Consider the following 21,036-nt stretch of genomic DNA (forward strand, 5'->3'; position numbering starts at 1 on the left):
GAATATGACAAAACCCAGAAAGATGTAGGCACTCCTAACAGTTACACCAATTTTGTAAGCCTTTTTACAGACCTAAGAGAGGAGAAAAAGAAGTAAATCACAAGCAAAATCAAAACCAGAGAATGATGGTGGTAAATGCTCCATCCCTGGCAGTGTTCAAGGCCAGGTTGGACAGAGCCTTGGGCGACATGGTCTAGGGTGAGGCATCCCTGCTCAGGGCAAGGGAGTTGGAACTAGATGATCTTAAGTTCCTTTCCAACCCTAACTCTTCTATGATTCTATGGTACATAGGCTAGGTAAAGGAAATCTTGTTAATCAAACAAGAGAGGAGACCTGGAGGCTGTGATCATCATTTAATGCTGGAGGCTGCATTGGTCATAAACAGAAGGAGGCAAGGTAGGGTTAGTGACGAGCTGATACCATGTTACCCTCACGTGCTTAGTGTGTGCATTAATATAAAATGTTCAATTCTGTTTCAAAACCTTTCATCTCAAAAATCCTAGTTGTAAAGCAGCCTCTGAGATGATTTATTTGCCCCATGGAAGTCTAAACTTGGAGGAAAAGGCTCAGCAGTCCATTCTCTGAGCCTTTTGTGTGCTGACAGTTTCTGAAAAAGAGGGATTTTGCTTTAGCGTGTTATGAGAACATAGAGGTAATATTTTCTCTAAGCAGTTCCTTGTTCTGTAATGGTCTCTTCCTATAGCTCCCTTGAGCAGTTCTGTCTGAACATTTTGAAAGAGATTTTTCTAGTTGTCAACACTTGGGTTTCCTTGGAAGATGTCTGTGTTTTGAAAAGAACTTTCTGTTTACAGCCCTTTCCATCTCAGAGCTTTGATCCTAGCCCTAGAGGGCTACAAGGCAGAAGAGTGTCTTGCAGCTGAGCCCACAAGTCATGTCTTCTTGCTTCAGAACTTTGATATCAATGTTTTTGGTTTTGAAAAGGAAAGATCTTTGTTTTCCATATGAAAATCAGCTGTCCTGTTGCAGGAGATGAATTAACATTTAGCTCCTTTCTCAGACACTGATGCATTCCAGTGCAGTGTTCCCAAGTAGAGCGATGATAAATGTCAGATTTGGATATCTGAACCATATCACTTTGCATTATTATAGATGTTGGGTTCTTTCAATATGACAACTAAAAGCCATGAACTCTGTTTCTTGTGCCAGTGACCAACAAGTAAAAGCAAGAGGAGTGTTTTCAGCATGTGTGGAAAATCATCTCATTATTTTGTGCTTCCCTTTGCTTTTCAATGTTTTTTTCAGGTTTACAAGGCCAGAACATCTAGGAAGCAGTGCCAAAATCAAATGTAGTGGTTGCCATAGCTACCAGGAATCTACCAAACAACTCACTATGAAGAAGTTACCCATCGTGGCCTGTTTTCATCTCAAAGTAAGTTCACAGGGGGCAGACGAAGCAGAGGATGTGTATTCCTCTCTGAGAGGATAAACTGAATTCCTGGACATATCTTCTGGCTTTCACAGACTAATCTTGTATGATATAAATTAATATAAAGAACAGCTTGCATGCCCAGCTAGATTTTCTATTAGGATAGTATGACATTATCTATAATGTAGCTTTGCAGTATGTCTGTGGGAACCCCACTGAGCAGAATCTAGGAAAAAAAAGGAGGGCCAGTGCAGTACCTGAGCCAGTGCAGAAACCAATCTCCAAAAACACTTACTCATCCTGCATGGTAACATTTTTACCTCACTCTTCTACTGGAAGAATGCCACAGAGGAACTCTGTGTGGAAGGAAAAGCGTGAAAAAGTTGTTGCAATGGAGAAGGTTTCTTGTATCTTCCCAGCTGTGATGTAGTTTTCAACATTTCCAATCCAGATTATGTCAGATGCAGTGATGGGGAGATAATGTCATAGCTGGTGCCCTCAGATAGTTTAGCCCTGTGCAATTTATGTCCTAAATATTAAAAGTGACTGTGGTGCAAAGTAGGCAGCTATAGCAGATGACGAAGCAGATGATGATTCTGTCAAGAGGCAAAGGGTCCTTGCAAAGCAATGCCACAGGCCTTTGTAGAAGCAGCCATCATAGTAATTTAACTGCATCTTTGATCTGCTTGAGTTGCTCAGATGCAGACCTCTAAGGTCCTGAGTGTCTCCTGGGACAGAGTGACAAAGTCCTCTCATTGCTAGGCAGCAACTGATGATAACTCACCTCAGCTCTTACTGTGACCAGTGTTTTAAGAAACTGCTTACCTGATGATGATACTAATGTCACATGAGCTATGTAAAGAAAAACAGCGTTTTATCTACAACCACGATGACTGGAAGCAGACTTTTAAAAGAGCAGCCTATATGCTTTGTGCAAATGAACGCTTGTATTGCTTCTCTTTCCATTTGGGAAATGGTAGATTGAAAGAACACATTTACTCCAGAGACTTCATTCAGTTGTTCAATTCTTACATGGTTTCTAGGCTTTGAACTTCTGTAAAACACCTGGATGACTTCTAATAGCATTGGAATGAGACCTTTATCTTTTAGCTGTCATGGCAAAGTGCATGCTAAACTTTGCTGTAGCATCTAAGCTAGGTCAGTATGTTCATACTGAAAAATCTAATGATGTGTGTAAGTGTAATGTCATGCTCTCACTGAGCAAGTCATGGACTGTATGCAAGAAATGATTGTAGTTTGGAATTGTTAAATTCCGTAGCACCTCTGTATCCAGCAGAGCAGTGATTTAAAATCTGTTTTCAAAGTCTGGCTTGTAGAGAAGCTTGTTAATGAAATGAGGTCTTGCCATGAAAACAGAATGCCATAGGTCTGTATTCTGCTTCCTACTGGGAAGAGGTGTTACAGGTAGAAAGAATTCCCTCTCCTGTAATTTACAGGCTTTTTCAGGCTGTTTGGGACAATCATGCTTTCAGATGGTCATCCCCATATACCAGCAGTTGTTCAGCTGCATCTTGAGTATTAACCATGATGATATGCATTGTTACATGCCAAACATAGTAGCCAGGCTGGAAGAGATAGCACAGTTCTTTTGTTCTTTTTTGGCTGTGATCTTCCTGAAGAGCATTCTTGTATGAGTAACTAGAGGTTTTAGGAGTGCCTGGCTGGCTGCTTGGCTTCTGGAGGGAATTCTGGGGGTGTTGGGCTCTTGGGTTTATCTTATATTTATTACTGCAGAGTAGTTGGCAAGATACACCCAGGAGATGCTGCTATCTGTGGGCAAGGCAATGTGGATGTGCCTAACCCCTTCCCTCCACTCAGTTCAGTATTTGTGCTATCCAAAGTGACTGAAGATTTTATGGGTTTTTTTGGAAAACAAATGACTTTTCCTTAGTGATTGTGTTGTCCTGTCCATGCAAAATGCAAATTTAATTTCATGGGTTACAGTACAAAAAGAAACACAAAAGATAAGGATTCCAGAAGTCTCAGCTTTCTGCGGCTGGATCTGTTGCTAGGGAATTGTTATGGCGCCACAATTGGAAAATAATTAACTTGAAGTGTAAATAGAGCAGAATTTCTGAGAAACGGGGAGAGAAGCTGCCTTTAAATAGAAACTCATTCATCTCTTTCTGGTATTTGTTCCTGTTTCCATTTAATGTGCAATCGAGAAGATGAGGAGAGGATGGTGGGGATTGCAGGCTCCTTTGGCAGAGGGACAAGGCTTTTTTCTTCTCATATTCCATTTTTGCCTCAATTTGAATTGGTTTTCTTGTGTAGGCTTGACTCCTGTCACTTGAAATGATTGGATGGGTGGATTAAGTGTGTGAATCTGATGGCAAGCTCTCATTGTCACCAGTTCTGTGCGCTAGTGTAGGCAGCAGCCATCTATTTGAATAGCGCATAGTACAAATGAAAACTGGTTTGGGTAAGGGCTGTGTGTGCTCTGATTAATGTATTTTACTGTCAGTTGGGAATAAATTTATATGTATAAATATTAACTGTATAAATATTAAGGTAAACAATCTATTACTATATTTTCCCCCCAACAAGCTGTGGTTTATTTTCCTGGTAGAAATGTGTTGGCATTTACACGGGGGTTCCCAGTCCAGATAGTTGGTAGAAAAGATCTGGGGATGTCCCTGGACTCCTGCCTGCTAATATGTTTTCATGTTACTGTTCCTAAGCTTAGGACATGTATAAATAAGACAGAAAACGTTGCCTTTCTCTAAAGATAAATTCATTCCTCCACTTTGTCTCCAGCGGTTTGAACACTCAGCCAAACTGAGGCGAAAGATCACTACGTATGTCTCGTTTCCGCTGGAGCTGGATATGACACCATTCATGGCTTCCAGGTGTGTACCAAGTTCAAAATCCCCCAAAGACCTGGACAGAACTGTTTACCAGTTCATACATGTGCAGCATGAAACATGGAACCTCCTTGAATCAAGGTTATAGAACAGTATGTATAATGATCCTTCTGCTGTAAGCTTCTCCTTGAAATGTGTATCTTTTCTAAACTAAGTTTTAGATAAAATAATGAGTTTTGTGTGCTAGAAAAGGCTTGATATTTAAACGTTTTATATATATTTATATATTGTGTGTTCTGTTTCTGGTTGCATGTTAAATTTAGAGTTCAGTTCCATCAAGCCTTCAGATCTCTGCTTTGGTCCCACCACCTGAGTGCCCACCCACCAGTCACCTTGTGTAATTAAGCAGACTAGGCATAACCTGAAGCCTACCCTCATATTTCTGAAGTTATAAAATCCCTTCCTCTTTATTCCTGCACACACAAAAATTGGGGTTTTTTGTTTTATGCCTTCAACTTCTGTTCAGAGAATGCTGCAAGAAGAAAAAACATAGTCTAGATTAAAATAGCTGTTTCTAATTGGTATTTAAACAAACAAGAAGACTTCTCCCACCCCCACATGAAAGACATGACATTTATATCAATATGCCTTTATGAAAGGAATTGAACAAGCTAATGAGTATTTGTCAGGTATTCCATTCAAATATACAGGAGGATATTCAGGTATAATTTAGATGCTTCTACCAGGAGAGAAAGGAGACCCTGAAATTCTATTAAACAGTCTTTTATTAAGAATATGTGGTTTATTCCAGTATATTCTGGAGATTTTGATATTTCCCTGTTCCTCTGTGGTGAATTCTCCCTGGATAGAACAGGCTCTGCTGATGAAAGGTATCAAGCATAATGGAATATAGATGGGAATAATCAGCAGGCATAACTCAGTAGTCTGAATTTCATCAGCTGTGAAATCAACAGCATAATCCTATTGCTGCTGCCAAAACACAAAATGAATTTACAAGTCACAGCCAGGGTGATTGACCCATCACAGGATAAAGGATTGATGTAATTAGATATTTTTCCAGATTTAAAATACAAATCTTTTCTTAACCTCTTTTTAAGCTTTTTTGGATAGGGCATTTGACATAAATAAATCTGTATTTGCAGCACTGAAGCCTTGACCAGGAGGAGGAATGATGTTTCTTATGTAGCGTTGCTGTGAGAACAAATAAAGCATCGTTAGCATCCTAATCAGTCCTTCTCTGCCACTGAGCAGCATTGTGCTTTTCAATAAGGACCTGCATTCTGCAAGGGGCTGTGTCATGTAAAACCTGGGTTTGGGAAGCCACTGCTTTAAGTGACTGGATTTTTGTGTGTGTGTGTGTTGCAGTAAAGAGAGCAGAATGAACGGGCAATACCAGCAGCCGACGGATAGTCTAAACAATGATAATAAGTAAGTGGTACATTCCATGACTCCTATTGTGGAAGGTAGTTGGCTTCTAGAAGGGAGATACACAGTCTGCTGTATATCCTGCAGTGTGAAGTGCATTACCATATTTGACAGCACAGTAAGTCTGAACTGTTGCAAAATAAAGCTTCATTCATTACAGCTGCCTACCCTTTGGTGCCTTCGTGGCAGTTGATTTTCAGATCCAAAGGTGATAACCCCAGCAATGGGTCTGTGAACAGAATTAAAAGCTATGGTTACAGTATTAAAGGGGATAGGTGTTTCCTTTAAATAATCCTGTTTCAATTGCAATAGCAAAGGGAGTTCCAAAGGCCTGAATGAAAGTTTATAGAACACTGACACTCAAAGTCCCAAGAGATGACTCCAGTAATTGTGGGGTCTTTTGGTCAGGTATTGATTCCAGACAGAATAAATGATGGGCTGCTACGGGTCATGCTCAAGAATGTAAAGGAAGTGTAATTGAAACGAATATCCACAGCTTTATGGGAATAGAGGTGGTCACACAAACCTTATTAAAAAAGAAAGATAAGTTTGCTGCAGTCATGTGCTGATGTTGTGTGTTAAAATTCTTCAAGGCACTTCATTTGGCACTGAATGTTTCATTAAGAAATGGGAATCACACAATAGATAGATTTAGGAACTACCTAACCAGGTCTTGGCACAGTTGTCATACAAGCAGATACCAGGCTGGTGTTATTTGTGGCCCTATAGCAATTGATTCATTAGATGTATGGTGTTAAGTAGTGCTAGCAAAGATCTGAAAGAAAACCCAACAGATCACTGTTGAGGTTTGCGTGTGTCTTAAATTGGAGGAGTTGTTAACAGTGAAGAAGATTAATGAGAGCAGAGGCCCAGTAAACAGCTGGAGCAACCTTAGAACCCTCCACTTAGGACTAAAGAGCAGTGCCCATCCTAGTTGGATTAAAGGACTCTACTAGGAAGAGGGTGAGTTTTTAAGTGGCTCTGTAGAGAGTCAACTGAATGGGTGTCTTGTTGTGGCACCACAGTGTCAAAAGAGCTCTGAATTTTGATCATAAATAGAACAATGCCAAGTGAGATTAGTGAAGTTATTTTACAGAGTTTGTATCTCAGTTTGAGGACAGCATTTTAAGAGAGTGGAGAACATATGAAAAAGAGCTGCTAGAAACATAACCTTACCTTAGAACAAAAGAGCCAAGGACTTCAGTATCCTTCTTTGGAATGGAGATGTGTCTGCTAGTTTTCAGGCCAGCAGGCGTCTGAAAGCTGGAAATTGAAGCTATATATATTCAGGATTTCAAAATAGGTACAGACTTTCCAGATTAAGGACAATTAAATCAGTGCAGCAATTTATCACTAGAAACATCTCAGATTAGCTATATTTAAGATTATCTCCTTCCCCAAAACATATCCATATCCCCAAACAGATATGTTCTTTTGGTTCACCAGAGTAACTAACTCGGGGAAATAGAAGGTCAAACTGGATACTCAGTGGTCCTTTCCATCAATATTGATCTATTTTAGAAGAAAAATCTTTGGTAGCCATTATTGGGAAAGGCGATGGCTGTCATCAGCCTGGAGGTGTTGCAGTAATAGCAAGGCAGAAAAGAAAAACCATGGGTTTTGTCCCTGGGCAAGGATGTCCTCTTCCCAGTAAATGTTAAGAGCTGGTGTTTTATTGATGGATCACATCCTTTACTATTGCTACACGTGCTTATGAACATAAGCTTTTGCCTGTCTTTTCCTCCTTTTGATCCACGTATTCATTAACTCTTTCCTGTACCAGGTATTCCTTGTTTGCAGTAGTTAATCACCAGGGAACCTTGGAGAGCGGGCACTATACCAGCTTCATCCGGCAGCACAAGGACCAGTGGTTCAAGTGTGATGATGCCATTATCACCAAGGCTAGCATTAAGGATGTGCTAGACAGTGAAGGGTAAGTTGTGAACTGGAAAGGGGAAAGGAAGGGAAACTTGGTTGGATTTTCCTTACTTTCAGTCAAAAACCCTTTCAGCATAGAGAAGATGTAATTTCTGCCTTTGACACTCTAATGTCTGTCTCTGTGTATGTATGTCAGTGCTTCCTTCAGAGGGTTGCTTTATAATCCTGGATTTGTGGAAAGAAGAGGGGAAGGACAAGGGACATTGTTCCATTATTTAAATGGTGGATACAAAGAGACTCCCTTTTTACAGGGAAAAAGACGAGGGGTGATGGGTACAAGTTACTTCTGGGGAGATTCCAAGTGGACACAAGGAAACCTTTTCACGATGAGAACAACCAGCCACTGGAATTATCTCCCCAGGGAAGTGGACACTTAAGAACTGGCTGGACAGGGTGCTGGGACATCTAGTCTGGATCATGCTTTGCCTAGAAAGGTTGGAACAGATAATCCTTGATGTCCCTTCCAACCTGGTGTGCTGTGATTCTGTGATTGATCAGCTGACTCTGCAGTGTCTGGAACTGCATTGGGTAAGGTTTGGGAATTCAGAGGGGTAGTCTGCAAGGGGAGCACCATGGTGTTCCTCATTTGAGAGAAGCACTGGGGACTGGTGCATGTTTCAAGAATAAGGTAAATTAAAATGAGAAGTCTTCATTTTGTATTTTCAACTATGGACCTGGTACTAGAAAGAGAAGCATTTATTGTTCTCATTTAATTATTCCTGACATTTCCATGGATTGCTGCAGGCACAGATGCTCAGTTTGTCATATTTTTTTTTAACAGATTTTCCTATTTATTTTCATTTTTAAAACTTCAACCAGGAAGTCTAGTGTGAGGCATCCCTGCCCACGCAGGGGGTTGGAATTACATGATCATAAGGTCTTTTCCAATCCAAACCATTGTGTGATTCTATGACGTAAATCCTGTCCTATAATACCTGGATTTTAGTGTTAAATGATTTGATAACTTCTGCTTTGAAGTCAGCAGCAAAATGAGTTTGTTTTATTTCGTCAGTAAGTGGCCAGCTCCGGTTCTCAGGTGGGATATGTCTGTGGAAGAAATTGCCATAGGCAAGAAGGAGACAATACGCGACACAACTGTTGCCCATCCGTCTCATCCTCCTGGTTTGAGCTCTGGCCCATTTCCCCTGGTTCAGCTCCAGGCTGACACTAAGGAGATCTGCACTGTACAAGGGAAGCTCCATAGGGCATGAGATGGAAGGATAATAATTGGAAAGTCTCCAAAGTGCTTTGATGCATTTTAAGAGGATCAGGCAGTGACACTGTGGCGTGTGTAGAGATGAGTCCACTTCCCTCTGGCATATAACTGCTTGAGGGCTGCGCTCCCTTGTGTAGCAGTACACATAAAGTAATTAAGGACAGGAAGAATTCCATCCTATTAAAACACCAGATTTGAGTACAGATTGAGACATGAGAGATTTGATTGGGACATGTGAGTCTTCCCCCACGTGCCTGGTTCTTCATTCTTCTTCTGGAACAGTAAATGGCAAATGGTTTGCAATAATCCAAAGTGTCTGATGCTTTGGTAATGTGACTCCAAAGCAACAGGTAAAGCACCTCTGTTGTGTTTTGTGTCGTGATACTGTTAGATGGATGCTCCCTGTCTGGGCACCAGCACATCCAATCTTCCAGAGCTTTCAGGTCTGGAAGCTAAGAGGATTCTGTACAAGAAGAAGGTTTGACTGATGTACAACTGTTCAGCTTCCTGAGTTGCTGGTGAAATTATGTCAGCTGGCTTCCCTCCTCCTCATCCATGGTTACTGTAGGGAGCTGGCATGTCCCTGGAATCGCTTCAAATTGGAAAGCAAAACAAAATTAATAGCCTTCATTTCTTATGATCGCATGAATGGAAGCACTAATCTGCTGTGGTGCATAGCAGAGAGCTGAAACTGTACCTCTGCTTTCTTGCAGATATTTGCTGTTCTATCACAAACAGTTCCTGGAGTATGAATAGCCTTATCCAGCAGCTTGGCAGATACAAACAAGGAAGAAAATAAGCAAGCCTTCTGAATCGACACACAAACCTACCTGAAATAAAAAGACCCATTAAAAACCAACTAGCACTGAGCTGTAACAGGACCTACTTGACACTGACTGAAAGCCTGGCGGAGTAAGGAATGAACAATGTTCAACGTGTATGCAGTCCTGCAAGGACAGAAAGGGGGGAAAAAAAGAGGCTACAGTCAGTCACTTAACAGAGGAAATATAAAACGAAAGGAATGCTCGGGGTGGGGGAAATGGGAGCAGAGGAGTCCGGGCACTGGTACATCTCCTATGTTCCTCCAACATGTGTGTGGGAAGGCAAAGGGTTCTACCCTCATCTCCATAAAGCATCTTCTCCATTTGGTGCTTCAGCTCCAACGACCAATCATATAACAGTTAAAAGTTAAATCCAAGCCCATTTTTTATGCATATGGGTCTGAAAGCAGTAGAGTGGAGGAGGAGGGGATGACACAACTAAAGGACTTTGCAAGTATCTTTTTATTTGTGAATTTTAGTTATTAAATAAATACAGTATGAAACTATTAGGCTCTTTCTTTTCCAACAACCATCAAAGAAACCCTGGATTGTGGAACTGAAGCTACAGCACTCAAAACAGGTTTTCAAGCATGCCTGCTTGCACAGGTAATGGTTAATGCCATCGGACTGCTCATCAAAAGCATCAGCACAGATTCTTTTCTGTTTGAGCCCTTTTTTTTTTGGTTTCGTTTTCTATAAATAGCTATTTTCTTAAATTTTTTTTTTCCCTTTTATTCCCTTTTTTTTTTTCCCACAAGAATGAAATTCATAAATGCAAGCATCAGTAAAATGAATGAATTGGCGTGTTTATACTGTAAGAGTGGTCTTGGTTCTTTTTCTTTTTCCTAAATCTTGTGAAGAAGTTTGAATTTGTCAAAACTGCTTGTTCTGTTGTTGCTGGTTTTGGTTTGGGCTTGGTTTTTTTTCTGTTCCCTTGCTGCCTTCCAAAGGTTTCTATCTGACACAGGAGAGAACTCGAGCATTGAAAACTGTACCATCTGTTGGAACCGGCTGCTGCTGGGGGCAGCACTGAGCGGTGGAGCTGCTGCTACTGAGCACTTCTGCAGTGCACTCGGGCTTTAAGTAAACAACACATTTTCCTGCTATGTGCTAGGCTGGTTTTGGTTCCTTGTATCCTCCCACATGTATTAACTCCTCACTTACTCCTCCCTGCAGAATCACAGCCTCCATATCTGTAACTTGCAGCACTGGGTGCACCAGCTTACTCTTGCTTTGTCACAAACACAGGTTTGCTCCTGTTCTGCTCCATCACCACGTTGGCTTGACAAGATGCCAGCAGTATCCACCCCTGTGCTGTGTCTTGCTCTCGGGAGGCTGGACTTGAATTGCAGGCTGTGAGAGAAATCCTTAAGAGCTGAAAAGAGCAAAAATAGCTTTGTGCTGCCTTCTTCTGGGGCTTATAGAGAGCTATGTGTAGAGTTGGGTACTGTATAGATGGGTGTAAGAGCAACACCAAAAAGGTCATTGAGCTCCAGACAAGCCTTCCAACTTTACCACTGGTTAAAACAAAGGATGTGCCTTAAGCTTTTAGATTTTGTGCTCTAGAAATGAGTAAGAGTTGTCCAACCTGCCCGAGTCAGAGGTGGAAAGAGGTTTGATAAACAGAAGAAATAGGAGGAAACATAAGAGAAAGGAGTTTTGTTTTTAAATGAGCATCTTACAAGAGCTATGTTTGATTTGTACCCACGCTGGAAGAGGGCAAGGCAGTTCTGTGCATCAAGAGACCTCTGCGACAGCTTGCACCAGGGAAGGAAGAAAGGACAACGAACTGAAGCACCTTGAATACCAAATCAGACATGGAAAACGTTCCGTATGGTGCAGGAGATACCTACGGCTGCATGATTCCTGCAGGAGCAATCCCATACTCTCATTTGTAACCCATCTTTCCTTATCGTCACGCTTGAAATCATGTTCGGTTGTAATTGGGTGCTGCAGGATTTAACCTGAGCCTTCCCGTGGCAAAATGAAATAATGGCTGGAAGAATGCAGATGGAGGAACGTGCTCCCATGGGACCGGGGGGGCCCTGCACCGCAGCGTGCAGATGCTCAGCGCCGCTTTCTGCTCCCTTTGAATAATGCAGCAAGCTTGCAGAGGAAGACAAGAATCAGCCTTTCATCATTCCAGGGCTGCTCCCACCTTGTCCTGTGCCGGAGGAGGAGTGCCACCACGCGGCAGATGGGCTTCGCCGTGCCGGGGATGCTGCTGCTTTGTGACACCCTGGTCTGAGCCTTCGCCTGCTCTATGTGATGCTGGAGCCTGAGCTAATGAATCCTGCTTCCCACTGACATACGCACGACCACCAGAGCTAATGCAGTCTGCTTTGTTAATCCTTTAGGAACAAATGGTTTAGGGATGAGGCCAGCCATATAAATCAACCCTCATGTTATTTCTCCCAGGGCTGTGATCTGTGTCACTGCACCAGCGCAGATGGTTTTCGGTGGGACATTTCAGTGCTCTGTTTCTGCTTTCAAAAGCAGAATTCCTGGTGTATTAAAAGCTCTTTTTCTTCTCCTCCCCGCCACCATCATCCCACCCTCCCTCCCTGAATCGCACCGGGCATGTTTCTATTTCCAGCTACAGTAAATCAGTGCAGGTTGCTAAAGGAGGAGAGAGAATATTCCCTCCTCTTCCTATAAAAATGGAAGAGGAACTGCTGTCACAGGAGCAGCCCTACCCCTCGTGATGCTGCTTCTCTAACAGCCTCCTCTTACCCTTTATCCCATGCAGTTCATACACTGGTTTATTCCCAGCAGAACCAGTTCTTGCTGTGCAGCAAGATGCTAACGAAGGGCTGATGGAGTTCTGCTTCCCCAGTGCAGAGCACAGGGGAAGGCTTCAGCTGCTGACCCTCTTCATCTCAGGGAGTGGTTTGGGGTTGGCTTGTGAATGTTGAGGTTTGGTTTTACGCTGGCACAGATTGGGCTGTTGTGAGGAAGCATCTGCAGAAATTACTCAAAACAAAGGCGCGTGTGGTGATGCAGGCTCATGTTGGAGGGTGTTCTGTTACCTACCAGCAATGAATGTGCAAATGGGGAGCACAAATAGCCAGAAAGTTGCTTTAGTTACAGTATTTTCTTGTCCCTCAGTCACTCGACTAGAGAGAAAGCTTTATGTGATGCTGGTGCGTAATGAAAGCCTGAGCAAAAGCAGAGATGTGGAATTGGTTACCCCCCCCCCCCCCGTGGATGCTCTTGCTTAATATCAGTGCCCTTAATTCCATGTATTTTAACTCATCCCAGCTTATGTCCCAAACTTGCAGTGTCTCTCTAATATAGGAAGTGGTGGCTCCAGGTGTGCTCCATCAGTGGCTGCAAATGTGATACCAAATCCATTGATTCCTCTTGGTTTCTGTGGCATCTAAGGTTGGGACCCTGTTGTAGTTGCTCCATGTTACCGTTTCTTTTACATGCTAATAACAGTAATAGTTATATTCCCTAAAGGAGGGGAGGGCATGTCTGCGAGGGGGAGCAACGCTCCCCTCTTGTGTATGGGGGCTGGAGGGAAGGACTGCCCCATCCCTGGCAGTGTTCAAGGCCAGGTTGGACACAGGGGCTTGGAGCAACCTGCTCTAGTGGAAGGTGTCCCTGCCCGTGGCAGGGGATTGGAACTGGATGAGCTTTAAGGTCCCTTCCAACCCAAACCAGTCTGTGGTTCGGTGACTTGGTTTCTGATGACAGCCCCATCCCACCATGGGCTTAGTGCAGAAAGCAAGTGACACTGCTGGGTGCCAGTGCCACACAGGGTGAGCTTGTGGCTGGCTGCATAATGGCTTTCTTAAAAGCTTTCTTGTTTGAATAATTGATGCCTCTAGATCCTCCAGAGATGCCCTAATGGCAGAGCTGGTGGCACATGTTCAGTCATTTCTATGCTATTTATAAATAAGGTTCTGAATCTCCTTGCACAAGTAGCGTGGCTGGGAGTTCCCATGGGTGACAAGCGCCTGTCCCTGGAGGTGACACCGGAATGTCCCCAAGGCACCGGACCTGGGCTGAAGCCACCGGTCCCTGCAGGAGCTCCGTGCTGGGAAGGGGCAGCGTGATGAGGCACCACATCTGCTTATGAGGGTTTTCCTTCTGGAGCCCCTGTCCTCGCTGAGAAGGAGCAGAGGCTGAGCAAGCAAGTGGAGACTAAAGCATGTAGGAGATGAAAGGAAGAGGAAGAGTAAATGCCAGAAGATGGAGACAGGGCAAGAAAGAGTAAAGCCAAGTGGAACAGAGACCAAGAGGCTTGGGGAAGCTGCAGTAGAGATGTCTGCACAAAGATGCAGGTCGAAGAGAAGCTGAGGCTGAGGAGGGGTGGGAGGACGAGGAGGAGTTGAGGCTGGGTATGCATGTAGGCCATGGTGGCTGCTGGGGCTGAAAGGCTTCCAGAGACTTAGAGGAATTGGGATGCTGATGATGCTGCGGTATGTGGGGCTGTGGTGTTGGAGATATGAGAGCTGATGCTGCGGGGCAGGAGGCTACAGGACCAGAGACCACAGGAACGGGTGCCTTGAGACCGGGGACACATTGGCTATGTGAGAGGAGAAGCAAAGATGGAGTGGGAAGCCAAGAGGGTCTTCAGGTTGAGAGGGTGGAAGATAGAAGAGGCATGAAGGGTGAGAGGCCCATGGACTGAGGTTAGGAAGTGATGGGTGTGAGGCTCAGCCAGTGGAAGCTGCTGCTGTTGCTGTACCCTGCCGGCAGCTTGCGCATGGCTGAGGTCTGCGTTATGTTCTCTGCGCACATGGGTAAACGCTTGCTCTCCCCATTACACTGTGGGCTGGGGGCTTTCAGGGCTCACCCATCGTGTTCAGGAGACCCATCTCAGTAAAACGAGGTTGCAGTTTTGACATGGCTTATTTTCTCCCCTGCGTGCAAATGCAGGATGATACAAAACTCATCCCTTGTGCTACATTAGGATAAGGACTGTGCTAAACAGAGGGAGGAGGCGAAAAGCAATACACAAGGACAATGAGATGGAGAATTGCCAGGCTTGTTCCTGGAGCATTTTGCCTCATGTGCCAACTGTGGCACCAACATGTGGCCTCTTAGTCCTCACCTTAAGCCACCTCATGCTCTTTCTTATTTAGTGGGTTTCATGTGGTCCTAACACCTTTCTGCTTTGTGACCAGACATCACTCTGGCTTTGTCATGGTCACCCTCCTTGTGGTGCCTTCTTTAGTGATAAGAAAACATTGACATTTGAAGAAATATATAGTATGGAGGGGGCAGGTCTGTATAACTTTAATCTGCTTTCTCCAACTGTCTACTTTCCAGCACTACTTTGTGCATATATTGAGTCATGTTTATTCTTCCAAGTCTGAAGCTCTAGTTTTAGACAGTGGAGGGGAGGAGCTCCTACCAGGGGTGATTTCTCACCAAGCAAAACATGCCTGTGCTCTCCTTTAGTGAAAATGAGAACTTCAAGTTACGTATTGAAATCCATAGTTTTCCATAGTGGCTTCCAAAGCCAGGTCAGATAGAACCTTCCCTCAAAGCAGCTGTATCTGTAGCTGGTTCATCACTTTTACCAGCTATTTTAAGTAACCCAGACCAGATGTACATAAATCCAGTCTTTCAGAAAGTTCTCAGCCTTGGATGAGTTTTCACATTTTAAACCCAGTTCCATCGGGGATTTGGTGCCTGTCCCATGGAGCATCATGTCCTGTCACAAAGCAAAGCCTCTCTGTCACCCATGGCCTGTCCTCCCCTCCCAAGCAGCGTTGAAAGCTGTCAGACGACCTTTCCATGTTGTGTCTTGCCAAATACAATGTCCTGTAAAGAAACTTCTGTTGAAGTCAGAAAACTATTCTTGAGAGCATGGCAGTGGCATTCCATGGTCATTATAACTTCCATGAGTAACTTCTTGGGTGTGAATCCATGTTTGAGGTGCTTACAGTTCTGCTTGCAATCACTTGTGTGGCACAGTAGAGTTTTCGAGCAGGGAAAGGTGTGCTCTCCATGGGGACACCACAGTCTGACCCTGACTCTGCATCAACAAGTGATGCTGATGGTGGAGCCAGGATGAAGAACCCCAATGAGACATCACTCCAAATGACTGGGATGCATGGAGGAGTCTGCAGAGGTCAAGTCAGAGGATGAAGGCACTGCTAAATGGGAAGAGACTTCTATCACTGGGAGTGCACAAGAATAAGGAGAATTCCCGAGTGAAAGAAGACAGCACTATCTGTAACCTACAGCCCTTGGGCAAAGACTGTGCTGGGTCTGCCGGTCCTGGAAGAAGCTATTACAGTCACTGGAAACGGAGAGTGAAGCAGCTGTGTCCTGGGGGCAGAGGGAGCATCCTTCCTTCCTGCCCCTGTGCAGGCACATCCACATGCATGGATGCATGGACATCACACCATGGGCGTCTTCTCTTGTGAAGGAGAACATATGATTTTGAAGTGGCCATCGTCAGGGCTGGGAATGGCCCCAGCGCTTCCCGTGCTGCAGATCCCGCTGTGAGAGGGAGCAGCTCTTTCCCCAGTGTGACAGGAGGTGCTGTGGCACGATTTGGTCTCTTGTACAGCAGAGCCTTGTCCAGGGAAGCAGAAGCCACAGGTTTCCACCGGCTCTGGGACCCTGCAGCCGGTGGATCCATCACCCAACACTGCCTGCTTCCACCAGATGATCTGTAAATAAACTGTATTAGCTTAAAGGGATTTAGGAGCAGCTTTTCCCTAAGGAATGCTCTGCAGAGCTGCACCAGGGCTGGTCCTGCAGCTGGAGAGGACGCCCATCTCCCACCACTCTGATAAAGCCCATGATGCTGCATTGTCTGTAATGCATCACCTCCATGCCCACACCTAGTCCTGCCACCCTGGAAGGTGACATCTGGGGGGGGGGGACAATTCGGAAGTGCCTTGAACAAGGAAGCTGCAGGTTCAGCATTAAGCATTTATAGTATTTATAACATCATACGTAAGTTGTCTGTTCATTACAAGCTGCTTTTGTAGCATATGCAAATGCAACAGTGAGAGGTGCTGGAGCTCCAGCAATGGGACAGGCTGGCTCCAGGGGCCCACCATGCTCTGTGAGCTGGCCAAAGGACTCTGCTCCATCCATCTGGGACATGATAAGCAGGAGCATGGAAAAACACACAGTAAATCTCTTTGAACCTGGGGCTTCTCTAAAGAGTGAGTGCTCAGTGTCAGCATGTCCTTCAAGCAAAGCAGACAGGAATGGCTTGAACTGCAGTTCTGCTGGAGGGGGGCTCCAAGCAACACAATGGCTCCGGGGCTGCTTCTCTGTGGTTTCTGACATCCAGCAGGACTGGCTTTTGAGGTGTACGTGTGTGAACATGGTTGTGTGTGCAGACATGGGTGAGTAGACAAACTCTTTTTGTAAAGGCAGGGAAGAAGAGGAGGAGGGAGAATAAAAACATCATTTCTGATGTTGTGGCTGCCCTATCCCTGGCAGTGTTCAAGGCCAGGTTGGACAGGGCTTGGAGCAAACTGGTCTGGTGCAAGGTGTAGAAGGGGGGTTGGAAATACATGAGTTTTAAAGTCCCTTCCAACCCAAAACCAGTCTGTGATTCTATGATGTTGGCTTACTCCACGTTATCCTTTCCCTATCTTTTCACTTTAATGCAAAGACTTGTGACTGGAGCCTGCCCATAACTGCGCTCGCCCATCCTCTCCCAGTGCCCCGCAGTGCAGCCAACGCTCACCTTTGGAGGAGTCCTCCCTGCGGTGGCAGGTCCCAGCGCTGTCTTGGCAGGAGACCCCCTCTCCCTTCCTCCGCAGGGTGGGTCCAGCCCAGGAGCAGGGAGCAGAGGAGGGCGCAGAGGCAGAGCCCCATCAGCAGGTACACCACTAGCCACGGCTCCTGCTCCGCGTACGTCTTCTGCTCCAGCACAGGCGCCGAGGCCGGGACCGGGGTGGCCCCCAGGACACCCGCTGTGGGCCAGGCAGAGGTGGGTGAGCTGAGAAACCCCTTCAGGTCCATGCTTCATGCTATGGACTTTCCAATAGGGAAAGTGCTAATAGAGGCACTCTGCTTGGGAAGCATTTGAAAGCAGCCACACGCTGCCTCCGTTCGCTCACATTTCTTTTCCATGGTGAGGTAAAGGAGATCCCTTCCCACATCCCATTCCCCACCCTCCTTCCTTCTCCACTGATCATGTCTCAATGCCAATGTGGGACTTATAGATCTCAGGGACAATAACCCATCCCCTCCCCAAGGGCTGGAGGCTGCTCAGCAGGGGGGAAACACGACTGATGGTTCTGCCCCTGGCTGGAAGAGCCCAAGGATGGTCTGTAAAAGGGAAAACACTCTGTATGGTGAGAAAATGGGAGAGGGACGCAGTGAAAGGGCAGCACACAAACACATCACACCAGGATGAAGAGAGGGGGATTTGCTGCCCTTTCCCTACCTTCAGTCCCATAACCTGGCTTCCTCTTCCAGCCCAGTCCCGGGGGTCCTGCCCCCCATCCTCTGCCCTCAGCACATCCCTACCTTCGCAGGACGGGACGCACTGCTTGGGGTGCTGCCCGCAGACCGTGCTGCAGTTGATGCAGTTTTCAGGAGCTTGTCGTAGTAGAAGCCGGGTTTCCTGTTGCAGTCCATGGACTCTGCGCACAGGAGAGAGACAACACGGAATCCTGAGCACATCCTCCTCCCCTGCCATGTGAGCATGAGGCTCTCAAACCACCATCCCACCACCTCAGTGCTTGGGTTCAGTGAGGATGAGCCTGGGCAGCTCTGAACAAACTCCAGTGGGTGCTGCTGGTGTTGACAGCAATCTCCAGTGTTCACAGGGGAAGAGATCCATGGGATCTATGGTGCTTTTGGCTGTATAATGGATACTGGGGTGATGTAGCTGCATGGAGAAGGGGTGGGATGCAGCTAGACATGCAGCTGTACCCACCTGCAGCACGCAGCTCGTGCTCGCTCCTCTTAGACCTGGCTCAGCACCAGGGATGGCATCTCCTATCCTCAACAGGGAGATGTGACTTGTCAGCACGCATAGGGCTGGTCCCCTCTGCCCTAGGACAGGTGCAGCAGTCCCAGACTGGAGGCTGGCTGGGTTGGAAAGGGGCCATGCACAGGCTGTGGTCAGGGTTTGGGTGCAAAGTGGCATCCGTTCTCACCTCTTCCTCCCTACCTGTTATCACTGCACCTTGGTGCCTGCCCCAGCACAGCTTTGCAAACCTACAGCTTCACTTATCATTGTCCGCATCAACTCAACTTGCTGTATCTTGAGGTCATAGAATGGTTGGTGTTGAAGGACCTTCATGATCATCTAGTTCTAAGCCCTAAGTCCTGCCTTTGGAGAGTGCAGTGTCGCTGATGGGGATAGAAGTGTTAATGCAGCTCTGGGGAGGCTCCCCGTGACCCCGGAAAGGAGCAGTACAGAGATAGGGACAACCTGAACCTGCTCTGTGCTGAGCTGGTGCATTCCCATCACTGGGAAGCTGTAACATTCCTCAGTGATTGGCTCAAAGCTCCATTAAGCTGAGCTGGCTCAGAGCTTGCCCCGTGGTTCATCCCAGGGCCGGATCCCCAGCCCCATCAGTGCCGCTGGCGCAGGGGAGCCGCACTGCACCGCACAGAGCCGCACACCTCCTCAGGCGGGGCGCCCGCACACGAGGCTGCAGGGGATGCACTGGCAGACGAGCGTGTCCCAGTACTGCTGATCCGTGCAGTTGTTCATGGCATCCCCCCCGGCACGCGGCCCACCATGGCTGCGGAATGAGAAGCACTTAGGTACGGAGTGGCCTGTAACCACCTTGTCCCTTTGCAGGGACCTGCTCTGGTCCTTGGCTTGGGCAAAAGCACACCCCAAAATCCACTTCAGGCTTAGCTAGGTGATAACCCCGCATGAGCACGTCCTGTGCCAACCCCAAGGACACGCAGGGAGAGCACACTGGCTTATAGGTGGCTTATAGGCTGTGCCTGAGCATCTGAGGATGGACACATCTGCCTGTGGGTGTAATAGAGTGGGATCTGCTCCTCTTTACCTGCTTCCCTGGACAATCACAGAAACACACCAGAATGATCACTGGCAACGTCTTCTGGAAACAACTTTGAATTCTGGAAACTTCTGAATTCCTCTGTGGATCAGGGTGGTTCGTGTCATCCCGTGCGTAATTTCTGACACCTCTCTCGGTGTTCTGGCATCATAATGAAACCCTTTTTGATGTGTAAAACTCCCCAAAGCAGAAGAAGGGACATGTCTCTGTGAGAGCTGTAAGCACTGGTTTAACCACCGCCAGCTGCAATGCCCAGGGGTGGACATGCCCTTGTCCCTGTGAGGAGCCATTGCCCCTGTGCCCATGTGGGCTGGGTGTGATGCCAAAGGTGCAGAGAGGAGCAGCAGCAAGATCCAGCCAAGAACTTCCCCTTTTAGGAATCATCGTCCTATTAAGAATTTACTTATTAGCAGCTGAAATATCTGTGCATGTCCCCATCTTTGGGTGCTGCTTATGTCTGTGTGAGGCCTCACCTCTACCACTGCAGGGTATGGCCCTGGAGCGCCAATGTTGGTTGCTGCCGATCCCCAACTGCTCAGGGATCCTGCTGCCATGCCGTGCCATGCACGAGGTCTGTGGCAAGCACAATCAAGCATCTTCAGGAAGCCCTAAACCAGTGGCAATGTGGTGTTTGCCAACCGAGAGGGCTCGTGGGTGACCACATCTCTCCCCGGAGCCAGGAGCCGCAGCTGTTTCCTGCTGGGGCGGATGATGCTGGTGCTGATGGGGACCAAAAGGTTTCAGGCTCCCCAGCACCACAGCAGGGTCCTGGTACCGCTGCCTTTGCAAAGCCAGGCTTTGAGTGCTATATAGAGAACCCTCCATCCTCTGATGGGGATCTCTCTTCTCTCTCTAGGACCTGGGAGCATGCAACACCGGGCACTTTGCATCCCTCTGTCCTGCCGTTGCCTGCAGAGGGCCTGAGGATGGGCTTCCTCCACTGCCCGCTGTCAACTGGGTCCTACCCAGAGCAGCACTTCCCATCCTCAAGGATAAATCCAGGATGCTGGCCTTATATTCCTGGTTGTTCAATTAACACTGCTATAACAGTCAATAATTGCTTTCTATTGAGCTCACTGAAGACTTTCCCCAGGGCAGAGCGAGGCTCAGGCTCGTGTGCTCCTTGAATGCTGTTTGAAGATGTTTTGTACCCAAAGAGAAGAATGAGAAGCTCCCGCGAATGGCAGCAAGCCCTGGGGTTGTGGTGAGCCCATCCTTAACCTACAGTGGGGTTTCACATGGATAAGGGAGATCTGAGGCTGTGTCTAAGCCGTGGGGCTGTGGCAGGGCAGCTCCTTCCCTGCTGCTGCTCCAAGGGCAGGTCCAAGGTGGTTTATGGCCTTGTGTAGGAAATTCCTGCCCAATGGATGAACTCCCTTCCCGAGAGCCTCAAGGTACATGCGGTGCTCCTGGTATGGAGTAGCCA

General features: G+C 46.5%; 2 protein-coding genes across 4 annotated transcripts in view; one reads left to right on the forward strand and one right to left on the reverse strand.

Annotated features, from left to right (window-relative positions):
* Positions 1-10,139, forward strand: part of LOC115607615 (ubiquitin carboxyl-terminal hydrolase 22-A) — a 101,123-nt gene extending 90,984 nt beyond the window's left edge. For all 3 annotated transcript variants that reach the window (XM_030485112.1, XM_030485111.1, XM_030485113.1), the window contains 5 exons: positions 1,264-1,390; positions 4,166-4,257; positions 5,599-5,661; positions 7,442-7,591; positions 9,526-10,139. In XM_030485112.1, coding sequence (XP_030340972.1) covers positions 1,264-1,390; positions 4,166-4,257; positions 5,599-5,661; positions 7,442-7,591; positions 9,526-9,568 — 475 coding nt within the window. In that variant the 3' untranslated portion in view covers positions 9,569-10,139. The remainder of the gene's footprint in view (positions 1-1,263; positions 1,391-4,165; positions 4,258-5,598; positions 5,662-7,441; positions 7,592-9,525) is intronic.
* A 5,853-nt stretch (positions 10,140-15,992) lies between these two features.
* On the reverse strand, positions 15,993-20,164 carry LOC115606429 (tumor necrosis factor receptor superfamily member 13B-like). The gene is given in 10 exon segments (XM_030482321.1): positions 15,993-16,241; positions 16,243-16,268; positions 17,306-17,381; positions 17,383-17,534; positions 18,094-18,156; positions 18,159-18,209; positions 19,184-19,213; positions 19,216-19,322; positions 19,599-19,606; positions 20,084-20,164. Coding segments are annotated over 10 exon segments (843 nt in total).
* Positions 20,165-21,036: the final 872 nt, after the last annotated feature.

The sequence above is a fragment of the Strigops habroptila genome, chromosome 4, assembly GCF_004027225.2.
Source record: "Strigops habroptila isolate Jane chromosome 4, bStrHab1.2.pri, whole genome shotgun sequence".
Classification (NCBI taxonomy): Eukaryota; Metazoa; Chordata; class Aves; order Psittaciformes; family Psittacidae; genus Strigops; species Strigops habroptila.